At 40.9% G+C, this 17083-nt stretch overlaps 1 protein-coding gene across 1 annotated transcript; it reads left to right on the forward strand.

The window, feature by feature from the left end:
- Positions 1–630: 630 nt before the first annotated feature.
- On the forward strand, positions 631–6484 carry arl4ab (ADP-ribosylation factor-like 4ab). The gene is made up of 2 exons (XM_020925933.2): positions 631–775; positions 4443–6484. The coding sequence occupies exon 2, from the start codon at positions 4507–4509 to the stop codon at positions 5110–5112; it is 606 nt and encodes a 201-aa protein (XP_020781592.1). The 5' UTR covers positions 631–775; positions 4443–4506; the 3' UTR covers positions 5113–6484.
- Positions 6485–17083: the final 10599 nt, after the last annotated feature.

The following is a 17083-nucleotide window of genomic DNA, read 5'->3' on the forward strand; positions in this document are numbered from 1 at the left end:
TTTACGATTATGCTTTCTTTTAGTCATTTAGTCCTGATTTAGTCCTGGCAAAAGTCGATGACGGATTTTTGACAGTCGAGTCGTGTCTGTGAATTCATATTCGTAGTGAAGAAAGCGTAATCGTAAATTTTCATTTTGTGACTGTAATTCTTGACATCGTAACTTTTCAATTTGTATTCTAATGGATAAAATACATACAACACATTTTCTGTAGGACTGGACTCATTTGAGAGTTTACGAATATTTATTTTATGCTCAGCTACAGCCAAAAATGCACGGATTTCTATTCTATGCACACAAACATTTCTGATAACTTTCTTACTCCATGGCAAACTTTACAGACTTCAAAAACAGCATTAAAATGTTTTAAGACTCTCAACTTCAAAACATTAGGACTGTTCCAGACAACGATGTAGATTAACAGTCCTTTCATTAAGTTATGGGACTATTTGCAAAAGTCATTTCAAAGCAATAATCAACTTAAAAGACACAGACATAACCACAACATTAGGAAAATTAGCATGACCATCCAGTTCAAAGCTTCTTTTTTTTTTTTATTGACGTGCGCTTTATTTTGGAGAGACATGAGCGGAAGTGGGCTGCTCGGCTCTTTATTCACGGACTTGAGGAGCCCAAAGTCGCTTCGTGGGAGCTGCTGCGCTCAGAAGCTCAGGAGCCGTGGACCTGGAGACACGCGAGACTGGTGCTCACTGTGAACTGTTCAGGAATACGCGGATTTCTTTTTCATTTTTGCAATTTCAACTGATTTTAAAAGGTAAGATTGTGTTGTTGTTTTTTTCGTCTTTGCGCTTTTACGCTCTGCTTAGGGCACGCGTAATGTCTAAAGGCCGGTCACATATGAGCACGTTTCATTTATAAACAATTCTTAAATATGTGTTGTATGCGAAATGCGTGGTAGATTTAAGATGTGGCAGGTTTTTATTGCGTCGTGGTCGTGCGTAAAAATGAAATGCGAAGTGGAGGCCCTGCTTAGAATATGAGAGGACACTTGTTGGCATTGGATACCCAAATGAAATTCAGTCTGATACTACAACAGCACCGGGCACTGAGCCGGACCTGAGCCTGAGTCTGAGCCTGGAGCTGGGGAGGGATGGACCGTAAAGGACAGAGGATGTTCCGGGTTAATAGGTTCGTAATAAAACGACTTAACACATGCGTAATTAAACTGCGATAAAACTTTACAGCTCGCTCCAAACGCGCCATACACTGACGTTTTTAGAAGTGCATGTCTGTTTTCTATCTGTTTCCTATTTTCTCTCATTTGTCCTCAGTTCCCTCTTCACCTAAATAAGGGAGCGGTCAGTGTTTCCAATCTGAAAGACAAAAATCAGGTGCAGTCATCGCTCGTGTTTCTTTTTTTTTTAACACCAAATTCACGCCCCGACGTATACAACTTGTGCCGTCCGCGGAACAGTTGACATTACGCGTGCGTGAGCTTTGAAGACAGTCTTTAGCGGTGCGCTGCATCTCATGGAAATGTGCCTTAGCCTTAGTCAAGCTGTTGCCCGGCAACGCATTTAAAGGGGAAGTTCGTGAACGTATCAATGATATTAGATCCAAACCTTAAAAAAAACAAAAAAACATATGCACCAGGGACTAGAGGTTGAAAATGAACTCTAAAGCTGCAACTTGGTACATACATCTGTCCTCTGCGCTGTCCCTGTCTCATAAATACACTAAATACATAAAATAAATAAATCTGTTTAGATGTTTATGGAGTGAAACATTTCTGTGAAAGGAGTTTATGGAATAGTCCTGACAAACAAACCAATCAATCAAAAGATCAAGCAGAATAATGGAATTTATAAAGACATAAAATCCAGTGTATGTATGAAAAAGGAAACTAAGTTGTTGCACATAAAAGTGACAATCTCTTTTTGCAATTGGCTAATATTTGTGTTTGAAATAAAATGTACTGATGAAATGTTTTAAATCTAAAAAACATGCACCAGGGACCAGGGTGGAAATGAGCTCTAGAGCTACAGCCTGGCACATGCATCTGTCCTGTTAAGGTTAATATATACTGTGCACTGTCCCTGACTTATGAATACATTAAATAGATAAAATAAATTAATCAGTTTAAGTGTTTAGATTTGGAACCAAGGTTATGGAGTGAAGCATTTCTGTGAAAGGAGTTAATTTATGGAATAGTCCTGAGAAAGAAATCAAGCAATTAAGTACAGTAATGCTGTTGAGCATAATAAAGTTGTTGTGCATAAAAGTAGTGATTGTGATTAAAATGAAATGTACTGATTAAACATTTTAAACCTAAAAATTGCAAATGCCCCAGGGACTAGAGGTGGTAATGAGCTTTAGAGCTACAACCTGGCACATGCATCTCTCCTGTTAAGGTTAATGTGTATTGTGCACTGTCCCTGTCTCATAAATAAACTAACTAAAATATTTATATCAGTTTAGATGTTTATGGAGTGAAGCTTTTATGAAGTAGTCTTGACCAAGTGAATCAAAGAATAAAGTACAATAATGGTGTTTTTTTTAAAATACATAAAATCCAGTATAATATGTAGTATGAAAAAGGAAACTATGTTGTTGCTTGTTAAGTTTGATGTATCCTGTGCACTGTCCATCTCTCACGAAGAAACAAAGTAAATAAATAAAATAAATCAGTTTAGATGTTTAGATTCTGACTCAAGGTTATGGAGTGAAGTATTTCTGTGAAAGGAGTTCATTTATGGAACAGTCTTGACAAAGAAATCAAAGAATCAAGTACAGGAATGGCATTATTGTATTTTTAATGGCATTTAAAATTCATAAAATGTAAAAAGTAGTATGAAAATGGGAAGTAAGTTGTTGCACATAAATGACGTGTGTATTTGGGCATGTCAAGTTGAGTACAGGGCTTTTGGGGAGGGGGCAGGTGGGAAGGATTCATCAAATTTTTTATAATTTAACTTCATGCATGGACTAAAGCTGCATTGCTTTTATTTTAGAAGTGTTTTTTTGTTTGTTTTTTAATGACATTTTTTGTTAGACAACCTCACTTTTTCATTGTTTAGTCAGAACATAAACTCTTACCAGAGTATATGTCCAGCTGGTCAAAACAATGATATTTACTGCTTTTATAAAGAAATACAATTAATATTGGGTTAAGCATTTTGGCTCAGCCCTCCATAATATTTTTTGTTTCTCTTGTAGCCCCAGGGTAAAAATAATTGCCCACTCCTGGTCTAGACAGTGGAATGTTTTTTAGAAGTGTAAACAGACAAGAAGTTTTGTAGTGACAGGAAAAATACTGTATGTTGTCATTTACGGCTGGTATTGTGTCAGACTGTGGCATCGGCCTAAACCGGGTAAATGGAAAAACAAAGTCAAATTGTCAGAGTCACAGTCAGAAAACCTGTTTTTCTTGGTATTTTTGTCAGGACTGAGCTAGGACTGAACCAGGACTAAACCAGGAAAGAACCAGGTCTAAACCAGGTCTAAACCAGGTCTAAACCAAGTCTGAACCAGGACTAAACCAGGACTGAACCAGGACTAAACCAGGACTGATCCAAGACTAAAACACTATTAAGCCAGGATTAAAACAGGTCTAAACCAGGTCTAAATCAGGACTAAAACAACTAAAACAGGACTAAACCAGGACTGAACCAGGATTAAACCAGGACTAAACCAGGTCTTAACCAGGACTAAACCAGGACTAAACCAGGTCTAAACCAGGACTGAACCAGGACTGAATCAGGGCTAAACCAAGACTAAAACACTATTAAGCCAGGATTAAAACAGGTCTAAACCAGGTCTAAATCAGGACTAAAACAGAACTAAACCAGGACTAAACCAGGACTGAACCAGGACTAATCTTGGACTTGAGAGTGAGAGAGAAAACCCCAAGCCCGTGGAGCAGGATGTCCCCTGGGTTAGTTCTGTTTTTTACAGTTTAGTCCTGGTTCAGTCCTGGTTTAGTCCTAGTTTAGTCCTGGTTTCTGATGTCTCAGGTCACTATAGTTCAGTCCTGGAGATATTTGAGTCTATGCAGTTTGTTTTCACCTTGACATTTAAGTTGTAGCTATTTTACATTTGTTTTTTGTTTTTTTTAATACCTCACGTCGGGGAAAGCGGGTGGACGTGTGGCTCTCGACAAACCTACATGTACTCAAAATCGCCTAAAATAAAATAAAATAAACATCTAACCCTGTACGCTCCGTTTAATTCCGCGCTCCTCCGCCTGTACCCTTGTGTTTACTGATCCTGAATAGGAATTAGACTGTGCCCTCCGGCTGCATGTGCAAATGGGCCGCTCCCCTCCCTGCTGTTTCACTCCTCATTCACCTCCCGCTGAATCCGTAACGCGACGACGTGTAGTCCCCCGGAACACCAGGAGCTCTCTTGTTGTCTGCTGCTCTTTGTAAGTCAATGGAAAAATGCTCTTTCACTCATTATGCGTGTTCTCTTGACCCCTCCAGGCCTCCTCCTCCTCCTCTACCAACGACCTACTTGAATATTAAGCGACGGTTTCCCGATTCGACGATGGGGAACGGGATATCGGACCAGCCCGCGATCTTCTCCTGCTTGCCGTCGTTCCAGTCGTTCCACATCGTCATCCTCGGTTTGGACTGCGCCGGGAAGACGACCGTTCTGTACAGACTGCGGTTTAATGAGTTCGTGAACACCGTCCCGACGAAAGGTTTCAACACGGAGAAGATTAAAGTTTCCTTAGGAGCTAAAAGACGAACGGCTTCTTTCCACTTTTGGGACGTTGGCGGACAGGAGAAGCTTCGCCCGCTCTGGAGGTCGTACACGAGATGCGCGGACGGGATTATTTTCGTGGTGGATTCGGTGGACACGGAGCGCGTAGAGGAGGCGAAAACGGAACTGCACAAAATAACGAGGCTGGCGGAGAACCAAGGCGTGCCCGTGCTGGTCGTGGCCAACAAGCAGGACTTGAGGAACTCGCTGACGTTGGCGGAGATGGAGAGCATGCTCGCGCTGGGTGAGCTGAGCATGGCGACGCCCTGGCACCTGCAGCCGGCGTGCGCGATAATCGGCGAGGGGCTCCAGGAGGGGCTCGAGAAGCTCCACGCCATGATCATGAAGAGGAGGAAGATGTTGCGGCAGCAGAAGAAGAAAAGATGAACGTTTAAGAGTGACTTTGCGGAGTATATGATTGAGCGTTGTGTTTTTCGCCGCTGAAGGGACACGACGAAGAGGTCAGGGGCTCTCCAGAGTGTGGGGTGGGGAAGGTTGGCCTGTTGAGGTCGGGCACAACAGAGACTGAAATGGTCCGAACTGCACAGAGGCTAATCCCAGAGAGCCTCTAAAGAACACGAGAAGTTTACAAAGTTTAAAGCCGGCCTCTGTTCCTGCTCTAAGTATGTGCTGCTTCAATGTTCTGAAATCACCAAAGTGTCCGATGCCTTTGAGCAGACGGTGTAGTGACAGTGTAGTGTTATGTGTCCATGTTGCACAGTGAGTTTGGACTTTGTTTGCACCGATGCTGACGCTAAAGATAACGCTGACGATCCACTGGAAACAGAAAGCACACGACCCCCAAACACTGTTAAACGGAGACGCCAGCGGGACCTGAGGACAGAACAGGGGGCGCGTGTGGAGAAGTGGGTCCTTGAGCTGTTTACATGAGCTGGTGAATATGGACTATCAGTATTATTTGCACAATAAAATGTTCTGACAATCTTGCCAGCTGACATGCAAAGTGTTCAACAAGTGTCTAAACAGTGAAAATGGCTTTGTTCTTTAAACTGAGCCTGATGCCAAATGATCTGAAAGAGTAAAAACAAACTAGTTTCACTGAGAATAAAAAGTTTTGAGAGAGTTTGCTGCTGTGGAGGACAGTGCACCTTATGTATGTAAATCTGCAGACTGAGACAGTATCTCATGTATAATTAGCACAGAGTTTGTAGTTGTTTCCCTTTAGCTCTAAGTGAGTTCACAGCTGTGATGAGTCTTGTGTAATGTGTGAGTGACAGAAGCAGCTGTCCCAGCAGGCCCTGCTCTGTTTGCTCTGTTACACTGTTACCTGCACACACACACACGTATGCACACACACACACACATACACACGGGCACACACACTCAAACACACACACAGACACACGTATACACGCAGTCACACACACACACACACGGGCACACACACAAACACACACACACGTATACACACACACACACACACACACACACACACACATACACACGGGCACACACACTCAAACACACACACACGTATACACACACACAGGTATACACGCAGTCACACACACACACACACACACACACGCTGCAGGCCTCCCAATGCACTTTAGCCCTTCTCCTGCAATAGACAGTGGAGACTGTGGATGTGATGAAGTGAAGCACAGGATGATTATGATGTAAATCCTCTGTCACATGAGCTGGAAACTGTTGACATGTTTTGCTCTCACTTTGTTCAGCAGAATCATTCTGTTTCTGTGTTGATCCTCTGTTCATCTGAATAAAGCTGAGTAAATGATGCAGACTGTTGTGTGTTTGTTTCTCAGCAGATTGGAGAAGGCCGCTCTGCCCTGTCCTGTGTCACTCAGACAGTGTGGAGTCTTCTGTGTAACACACACACAGTTTGAACTTTGTCCTTTATCTCTGAGTCGTACTACAATCCAAACATCAACATTGTTCTCACTGAGTACATAGAGTTTCCCTGTCACCTGACCCAGCCTAAAACCTGAACATGTGACTGAAAGCACATGAAATCTTATTTGTATAAGCAGAGCTAATCTCTCTTAGATAAGTTAAAGAGGCGTGTGAACATTGAACTGAGTCAGAGCCTCCACCTGTGAACACACAGCAGAGCCCAGAGTGGCCCACAGCCAGAGCTCTGCTCTGTGTCACTGTGTTAGTGTTGTGTAGTGGTGTTTAGTGTACTGTACACAGTGTAGTGTATTGTACTGTAGTGTACTGTACACAGTGTAGTGTAGTTTAGTGTAGTGTATTGTACTGTAGTGTAGTGTACTGTAGTGTAGTGTGCTGTCTAGTGTAGTGTAGACCTGGGGTCTCAAACCTTTTTCCTCCGTTGAGCTACCTTTACAAAACGAAAATACTAGAGAGCTGCTCATTTTAGCGGTTGCAAGAAATTGAGTAAATAAAAGAGCCATGGCTACAGTTTGATGCTTATAGAACATAAACCATTTCTTACTGCACAAAGTTAGGCATCAAAATCATCCATTTACAATGGTAATAGCCATTTAATTAACCAAAATTTTGTTATTTAGCACAATACGTGTAAATCAGAAATTCCTTAGTGAGCTACTGGTAGCTCACAAGCTACAGGTTGGAGACCCCTGGTGTAGACAATGTAGTGTAGTGTAGTAGTGTAGAGTACTGTAGTGTGTGTAGTGTAGTGTAGTTTAGTGTACTGCATACAGTGTAGTGTAATTTACTGTAGTGTAGACAGTGTAGTGTACTGTATTGTATTACATTGAGTTGTATTGTAGTGTAGTGTAGTTTAGTGTTGCGTAGTGTAAGGTGTAGACAGTGTAGTGTAGTGTAGTGTAGTGTAGTTTATTGTAGTTAGGTGTACTTTAGTGTACTGTAGTGTATTGTAGACAGTGTAGTGTAGTGTAGTGTAGACTGTAGTGTAGTGTAGTGTAGTGTAGTGGTATTACATTGAGTTGTATTGTATTGTAGTGTAGTGTAGTTTAGTGTTGCGTAGTGTATTGTAGTGTACTGTAGTGTATTGTAGACAGTGTAGTGTACTGTAGTGTGTAGTTTATTGTAGTTAAGTGTACTTTAGTGTACTGTAGTGTATTGTAGACAGTGTAGTGTAGTGTAGTGTAGTGTAGTGTAGTGTAGTGTACTGTAGTGTATTGTAGACAGTGTAGTGTACTGTAGTGTAGTTTATTGTAGTTAGGTGTACTTTAGTGTACTGTAGTGTAGTGTAGTCTGTAGTGTATTGTAGACAGTGTAGTGTAGTGTAGTGTGTAGTGTAGTGTAGTGTACTTTAGTGTAGTGTAGTAGTGTATTGTAGACAGTGTAGTGTACTGTAGTGTAGTGTTATTGTAGTGTAAGTGTACTTTAGTGTACTGTGTAGTGTAGACAGTGTAGACAGTGTAGTGTACTGTAGTGTAGTGTAGTTTATGTAGTTAGTGTACTAGTTAGTGTAGTGTAGTGTATTGTAGACAGTGTAGTGTAGTGTAGTGTAGTGTAGTGTATTGTAGTGTAGTGTAGTGTAGTTTAGTGTAGACAGTGTAGTGTAGTGTAGTGTAGTTTAGTGTACTGCATACAGTGTAGTGTAATTTACTGTAGTGTAGACAGTGTAGTGTATTGTATTACATTGAGTTGTATTGTAGTGTAGTGTAGTTTAGTGTTGCGTAGTGTATTGTAGACAGTGTACTGTAGTGTAGTGTAGACAGTGTACTGTAGTGTAGTGTAGTGTAGACTGTAGTTTAGTGTAGACAGTGTAGTGTAGTGTAGTGTAGTGTAGTGTAGTGTAGTGTAGTGTAGTGTAGTGTAGTGTAGTGTAGTGTAGTGTAGTGTAGTGTAGTGTAGTGTAGTGTAGTGTAGTGTAGTGTAGTGTAGTGTAGTGTAGTGTAGTGTAGTGTAGTCTGTAGTATAGTAGTGTAGTGTAGTGTAGTGTAGTAGTGTAGTGTAGTGTAGTGTAGTGTACTGTAGTGTAGTGTAGTGTAGTGTAGTGTAGTGTAGTGTAGTGTAGTGTGTAGTGTACTGTAGTGTAGTAGTGTAGTGTAGTGTAGTGTAGTGTAGTGTAGTGTAGTGTAGTGTAGTGTAGTGTACTGTAGTTTAGTGTAGTGTAGTGTAGTGTAGTGTAGTGTAGTGTAGTGTAGTGTAGTGTAGTGTAGTGTAGACTGTAGTTTAGTGTAGACAGTGTAGTGTAGTGTAGTGTAGACTGTAGTTTAGTGTAGACAGTGGAAATAGTGACGCTGCAGTGGAGCCTGTGGACCTGTGGAGTCATACAGAGTGAACCGCCTCCTGCAGCTGCACATGTGAATGTGAGAGGAACAGAACAGGCCCCACCAGCTGTGCGCTTTGTCTCCAAGTCAATTTACACCACACTTCACTGTACGAAAACATCATATTTAGACTAAACTGTGTCAGTAAAGGCTGCTCTGTACAGAATAGTTATATTGTTGTACAGTTTTCTTTCACACGCTTATCAGTCGCTCGGAGCTGAGGACTTATCAGGTCCTGCTGGCACATGGGAGAGTCTGTGTCTGCTGGAGCTGTACTTTGTCATACAAGAGTCCAGACCGTGATCCAGGACCCCAAACACAGACTCTAGAGCAGCAGGACACTGTATTTACCTTTTGTGGTTCATAAAAAGCCATGGTTAGAAAAGCAAAGAGTGTTTTCAATAAGCAGCAGTCGGAATACACAGGATCTATATTTAAAGCCTGCTGACAGAACCTATATTCAGAGCACAAAGTAAACGTGCTGATTATCCTAACTATACCTTTCACTGCGCACACAAGAAACAAACAGGCTTCAGTGCGTAAAGGAGGTTTCAAGCCTGAGAACTTGGACCAGTTTTCAAGGTAAAAACAAAGAGCCACTTGATAAGACGAGGTGCATTTATTTGTTCAATCATATTTCAGACTTAACACAAATAATCAGGCTATTTTAGAATCAGTGTATCATTCGTTCATTCTTTTTTTTTAAATAAAAGCAAAAATAAGAAAATGAAAAAAACAACTATTTTCTTCATTGTTTGTCTCCAAAACCAAAATGAAAAAACGGATAATGATTCATTTGTGTTTAAATGAAAAATGGAAAAACGGATAATGGTTGTGTCCCGTTTCCGTGACTTAAAGTGCGGAACTCAACCAGGTCTAAACCAGGTCCGGGACCAGACCGGAACCAGAGCGGGACTGAGACCAGGACTTAGGCCGTGATTGAGACTGGGACTGAGACCAGGACCAGACCGGGAATAAGACCAGGACTGAGTCTAGGACCAGACCGGGACTGAGGCTGGGACCAGACCAGGACCAGACCGTGATTGAGACCGGGTCTGAGACTGGAACTGAGACCAGGACCAGATCAGGACTGAGACCAGGACTGAAGCCAGGACCAGACCAGGACCAGACTGTGTTTGAGACCGGGTCTGAGACCTTGATTGAGACTGGGACTGAGACCCGGACTGAGACTGGGACCAGACCAGGACCAGACTGTGATTGAGACCAGGACTGAGACCCAGACTGAGACCGGGACCAGATCGGGACCAGACCGGGACTGAGACTGGAACTGAGACTGGGAACAGGACCAGGACTGAGACTTAGACCAGACCAGGACTGAGACCAGGACTGAAGCCGGGACCAGACCAGGGCCAGACCGTGATTGAGACCGGGACTGACACTGGGACCAGACCAGGACTGAAAATGGTTTAGTCCTGGTTTGTCCTGTTTTGGCCCTGGTTTAGTCCTTGGTTCAGTCCTGGTTCAGTCCTAGTTCAGTCCTGGTTCAGTCCGGCATTGCAGTTTAAGTCAGGGAAACACAAAACCGAAAACTGAAAAAACAAATCGTTATCCATTTTTTCATTTTAGTTTTGGAGACAAATAATGCAGAAAATAGTTGTTTTTTCATTTTCTTATTTTTGTTCTTATATTGAGAAACAAATAAACAAATGATACACTGATTTTTTAGCAACATTTTTGTCCCTTTTAGGAAAATGAAAGGACTAAATTACACATAAGGAGACACCACAACATTACACAAAGCCACGTGTGAATGAAACAAAACACAACTCCAGGTCTGTTTGTGACGAGGAAACAACATTATAACAGAAAACAGAGTAATATAAACTCTTTAAGTGTTGATAAAAGCGTTTTATCAGAGTGTTTTATTTGCTGTGTGTTTAGCATCGGTTTCAGCTCACAGTTTTCTTCCCTCGGGGATTAGGGGCCAGCTGGTTGCGTTGTTGTCTCAGGATGTTCGGGTGAGTCCTGCTGGGAGCTTGGACCGGACCAGGGACACTTTTATCCTCAGAGCTCACACTAAGGATTATGTTTTTAGCCTAAGACATGCTAATAGTGACAACAACTTCTCGTTTAGTTTCAGGATTTGGACTTTGCTTTGGTAAAAACTTGGAACGACCTGGATCGCCTCTGATGTTCCATTTATGCCAAGCTCATTGTTATTTTATATGCACTTTTTGTATTTTTTAGAATTTTGTATTTTGTTTTGGTTTTGTTTTGTTTTATTTGACCGTTTATATCTATATTTTATACATTTAATTTACCTAATTAATTGTTTCATTTATTTTATTCAGTGCATTTAAAGGTACAGTGTGTAACCTTCTGGAGACCTGCATGATTCCATGGAAACAGAAAGTTTAAACCATAATTCCGAACATTCTCCATGGAGATGAATATGTTTTATGCCATCCTGTGTATGATTATAACCAAAGGAATAACAGTAGACCAGGCTTCCAGGCTCCAGGTCAAATAAGAGTCAGGTTTATGGAGATGCAAGCCCGCTCACAGTAAGGACAGATGTTTTTGAACGCAATAAACATAATGAAACCAAAATGTTACACAAGCATGTGTCTATTAGGGGTATAACGTACACAAAAATTACAGTTCGGTCCATACCTCAGTTTTGACGTCACGGTTTGGTTCATTTTTGGTTCAGTGTGGGAACAAAATGCAAATCATTTGCTTGTTGTTTATTTGCTGTTTATTAAACCAATAATATGTCTTAACATTGTACAAACGGGAAAATAAAATAAATAAATGCAAAGTGCTGCTTGGTAAGACTAGGGTGACCATATTTCCGTTTGTGAAAACCCAGACACCTTACCGGGGGTGGGGGGTGGGGCCTCGACATTGAGCTACACTCACCTCTCAAACTGTGCACATGGTCTCCCACTTGTCTCGACCGGGACGGAAAACAGGGAGTTTGTGTCTGCTCGCTCCTTCTGTGTGAGCGCTACGAGAGCCACTTAATTTAATGGCCCAATGAAAGATCATGAAAACCTGAACCTCTGCATCACTGAAAAAAACCCCGGACGCCCAGGACAGGGCGCAAAACATGGACATGTCCGGGGAAAAACGATCACCCTAGGTAAGGCTAATAAATTCAATAAAATATTCTCACATAAGCAACAAATGTATGAAATATTATAAAAAAAAAAAAATTCCTTGTAAACAGTAAATAAAGATTTCAAAAAGTAAAGCGCAGCACTAACAGTTCCAGCACGAACTTTTACTCAATCTTCATATATGTCAAGGCCCTAACTATAAAGCGCTGCAGGAAACACTGTCACTTTAATATTCATCAGGGTGAATATTAAAGAGCCGAGCCTTTGTGTAGCTGCACATGTAGTGGAGGAATGTAAACAAACACAAATTGTGCAATTGTCTCACTCATGCACAAACCTGCACCGAACTGAACGTCCCGTACTGAAACAGTTTGTCACGAATACACGTACTGTTACACCTGTGTCTGTTTTTGTTGAAAAAGTTACATACTGTGGCTTAAAGTGTAATTTTTTTTTAAACATATTGATCCCTTTGCTTTACTGATGTACAAAGCACCTAACGCGTTGTTGAGTTTACAAGAATTGTTCCATAAATTTTTTATTTACTTTTTTATTAGTCGACAAAAACGTGAAAATATATTAGTCAACATATGTTCACTTTTTTGCCCTAATTAAATGTCTTCCGCGCACACTGGGTCGGTATGTTGGTGGTCCGGGGGCTGTCCTTGGGTCCACAGAGAGGAGACAGTCATAAATGAGACAGCCTGACTCCCAGCATGCAACTGGCCCGGAGCCGTGCCAGGCCAGGAACTTGAAAGAGAATCCTGGATGCGCTTGTTTATGGAATGTGTTTCTAACCAACAAAAACAGTGAGGAAAAATAGTCCCAAATATGCAACATGAGCCGTAGAGTGAATATTGTATTGATACAGGTGTTCTACATGCGTGCCGATGCTAGAATGTTCAGCAGTTCCCACGGTGACACAATGCACACGTGAACAAACACTGTCAAAAACGTTTTAAAGAAGTAAAACTCAAAAATGCAAGAAAGAAATACAAAATGGATCTGACACTGGAATGATTTTTTCATTTAACCTTTCTGCCACTATTTCCACAAGACGAGATATGAGATCGATTCCACGAGCACAAGACAAGATGAGAGTTTAACAAATTTCTAAGATTCACTTTCCAATTTTGGCCTCACAATGTTTAATTTCTTTGATTTCGTATTTTTATTTCCATTCCAGTAGTACTTGTTTTGGAACTATAAAAGATGAAACTCACCAAAACATCTGGGGGTGTCTGTTTACACTGGAGTATGACTGTACCATTTACTACTTTTTTTTTTTTTTTTTTGGTTATTGATACAGGTGTTCTACATGCGTGCCTACGGTAGAATATTCAGCAGTTACCATGGTGACACAGCGCACACATTAGCAAACACTGTCAAAGAAGTTTTAAAGGAGTAAAATAAAAAAATGGAAGAAACAAATACAAAATGGATCTGACATTGGAATGGAATGATATTTTCTATCCATTGCACTTTTATTTTGATTTATTTATTTATTTTTCTTTCACGCATAGACTGTATAAAGAACTGGACTGAGGGAGTGTGACGTCACCCACATCGTTCAGCTCCAGTCAAATGAAGCTCATCGAGGAATTTATTTACGGAGAAAATGGTGATACAAAAAGAAATAAAAACCCCAGGATCATGTAGAGCGGGTTAATACGAACATTTTAAGACCAGCACTTACAGAGAGAGGGATGACAATAGAGGCTTTGCACCATCACGTGTCCCCCATGGCAACGGTACCTACGCCGCCATGACACCGGGCACACTATGTCATTGACTTCAGTAGCATCGGAGAAACATGGGCAGGTTTTGTTGTGTATCTGGTTGTTCTAGACGCTCTGAAAGGGATAAAATGATTCGTTTCTTCACTGTTCCTCTGGAAATTACTCATCAGGAGCTCAAACAAGGGAATTCTTGAAAAAAAGTCAGGAATTATGGCTAGCAAAAATAAACCGCAAAGAGATTTCCTATGGTACCATCAAGACACACTCACGTCACTTTCATCAAGATATTTGTTATTTAAATTGTTTTATAGTTTATTTAATGAGAGAAGCACATTTACTGAACTAAAATGTAAAAAGAAAACATTTGCAGTGTGAGCGGCAGTAGAAACTGTATCTTCCAGCGCACATATAAACATGTCACTCGTCGTAGGACCCATGTTTTCTTCATTGTCTTGCTTATCCACAACTATGTCTTCTAGAATTAATCGTTTTTTGCGAGCGGATCTTTCTAACGTTCGTGAGGATCTTTTCATGGCCGATTCTTTCGAGGTTCGACTCACAGACTCTTCGACTCGTGCGTCCTGTTGATCACAGGAGCCCAGTGTGAGTTCGTTGAATCGTAAACTAGTGCGGGTTTTCCTGGATAAATGAATGACATTTTAGTTCAATAAATGTGCTTCTTTCATTAAATAAGCTATGAAACAATTTAAATAGCAAATATCTTGATGAAAGTGACGTGAGTGTGTCTTGATGGTACCATTGGAAATCTCTTTGCGGTTTATTTTTGCTAGCCATAATCCACGTCTTTTTTTCGATAATTCCCTTGTTTGATCCTGATGAGTCATTTCCAGACGAACAGTGAAGAAACGAATCGTTTTATTCCCTTCAGAGCGTCTAGAACAACTAAATACACAACAACACGTGGGACATGTGACGGTGCAAAACCTCTCTACTCTAGGGATGTGACAATAAACAAGAATATCTTTTGTCGTGATAAAACGTTTAGACGGTAATCGTTCGTGGGACATTTTATAGAACAGTGATAATCACAAACAAAGAGAAACGCCATTTCATCACCAGAAAGTTCTGAAAACAGCGACTTATCCTTGATGTTTTCTTCTAGATCATTGGTATTTTCACTTTCACTAACAAAGTACACTTTAACACTATAACAATATGGAACCTATTGGTAATATTCAAATGATTGTTATTCATATCCATAACATTTTTAAACTTTCAGCAACTTTCATAATGACTGTGAGATAATTGTTATTCGCAATTATCTTGGCCTTGATAATCGTCACACCGAGTTTCTGTATCGTTCCATGCCTATAATATTCCAATGTATAGTCAGTTGGAGCCAGAGTAGATGGAGCCAGAAGTGCGTCCATGAACACTTCCTTTTGGAACATGGCAACTTGTGGGTTAGCTTTGCCCATTTCGAAGGGTTCTGAATTGTTAATTGCTGTTAGGGTTCTTTTTGTTTGTTTGTTTGTTTTTTGACAAGCATTGTGATAAAGAATCGATTCGTAATATATGTTGTAATCACTGGATTCTGTTTAAGGTTCGCATTTCAAACAGATCCAAGAGAATTGACAAAAACACTGAAATATGAACTGACAAACATAAATATTTCAGAGCGTGTTTGTACAGATCTACACTACAGGGTGAGTCGCTTTTATGCAGAATAAGACAGGAGGTTTTGTCGTTTGTGGAAGAAATTCTGGTACCTCAGAAAAGTTTATTCACATTACCACCTCGAGTCAATGGCAATTAACCTTCAAGATGCATTGTGCAACTTTTCCGTCAAAGGTTTTTCCCCATGGAGATGTTATTGCTTTGTTTGTGATGTTTCATAGCACTGGAAGAAACAATATCTAGGTGAGTTAAAATGACTTTAATTAAGAACATCTGACTTTATTTGAGTCGATTCAAGTTGACAAGTAAAATTATCTACCAATGGCATAAGTGTGTTTTTCTTATTTCAAGCAACATTTGGGTTTGTTTCTTCTTTTAAGTGCAAAAAGTTGTTGTTTTTCTTGTTGTTTTGTTGTTTTTAAGTGTAGCAAAGATGTATTTTCATAGTTTAAGTACAAAAAGTCTTATTCCATTGGCAGATAATTTTATTTGTTAAGTGAAATTTACTCAAATCGTGATAAAACTTTCTTCATTCAAGTCATCTTAACTTGACTAGACTTTGTTTTTTGCAGTGACTGTGACATTAAACCTTTTTATCTTCACGGAGACTGAACCAGACCAAGTTACAGGTCAGCTCTGTGGAGAGGCAATCCCGCTCACAGTCAGAATTCCGTCTTTTCTAGGTATTTTTTGAGCTATAAAACCACCTGTAATCGAATAAATGTAAAGTAGAGCTGTTTAAAGTCATACTGTGGAACATTCCTGCCAGAGAAATGGCATATCCATAGAAACAGGCAGACCCTCCACTAGAAAAATTACACAGCGCACCTTTAAAATCTCTGGCACCAGTGTTAGATTTAGTTGAAAAATCTAGCAGGATGTTATAAGAGTACAAAACGTTGGCTGGTGCCAGTCTCTGTGCTTTTTCCACTTCCCCCTGGCACAGGTCAGGGCGGCATACGTCAGCGCCGCCCGTTCTCATGCTCCTGCGGGCGGGGGGGTCAGCGGCGGGGTCACGGGGGGGTCGAACGGGGTCAGTGTACCCAAACATCGGTATCAGCAGGACTTCCTCCCGCCCGGTCCTGAGCTGAGAGGCTGTGCGTGCGACGAAAGTTTGTGTTATCAGAGGATTAGTTTTAGATTAGCGGCATGAGAACTACTGACAGACCAACAGCAGCTACAGCGACGCAGGGAGAGCGGCCAACTCAGTATTACGCACCGTGTCACTGGCAGGTTTGCTGGGATTTGGATTTGTATAAACATTAAAAGTCCTATATTACACAAAATGACTCTTGTGAGCTTTAAGTCGTGTTATAATGTTGTTACCTCCTCAAAAAACAGACCCAGAGTTGTGTTTTTGTTTCATTCACACATGTTCACACATCGACCTCTTGCAGTTTTCTACCATTTAACATGCAACATCCCTTTCTGAAAACATGCCTGAAGAAGTTTTAAATGCCATCCATGCATGTTTAATTAATTTAGATATCCCTCTTTACAATTATTTGGTCAAAACTGAGAAGTTTGTATTCGTTTTGGCCTTTCGTCCACTCGGAGCCAGCATTTCAGGTGGGCGAAAACTGAGTGTTTTGAGAACCGGTTCCAGAGTGGAGAAATCTCGCGTTTTTGTGTGGACGAGGAAACTTTAGCTTTTGGAAAACGATGACGTCACGACCCCGTCATCACCAGG

This window comes from Boleophthalmus pectinirostris, unplaced genomic scaffold (genome assembly GCF_026225935.1).
Source record: "Boleophthalmus pectinirostris isolate CB_2022bp ecotype Guang Dong unplaced genomic scaffold, ASM2622593v1 HiC_scaffold_21, whole genome shotgun sequence".
Classification (NCBI taxonomy): Eukaryota; Metazoa; Chordata; class Actinopteri; order Gobiiformes; family Gobiidae; genus Boleophthalmus; species Boleophthalmus pectinirostris.

Bases quoted from the DNA above. Each gene is read 5' to 3' on its own strand.
- arl4ab (XM_020925933.2), top strand. From the start codon at position 4,507: ATGGGGAACGGGATATCGGACCAGCCCGCGATCTTCTCCTGCTTGCCG.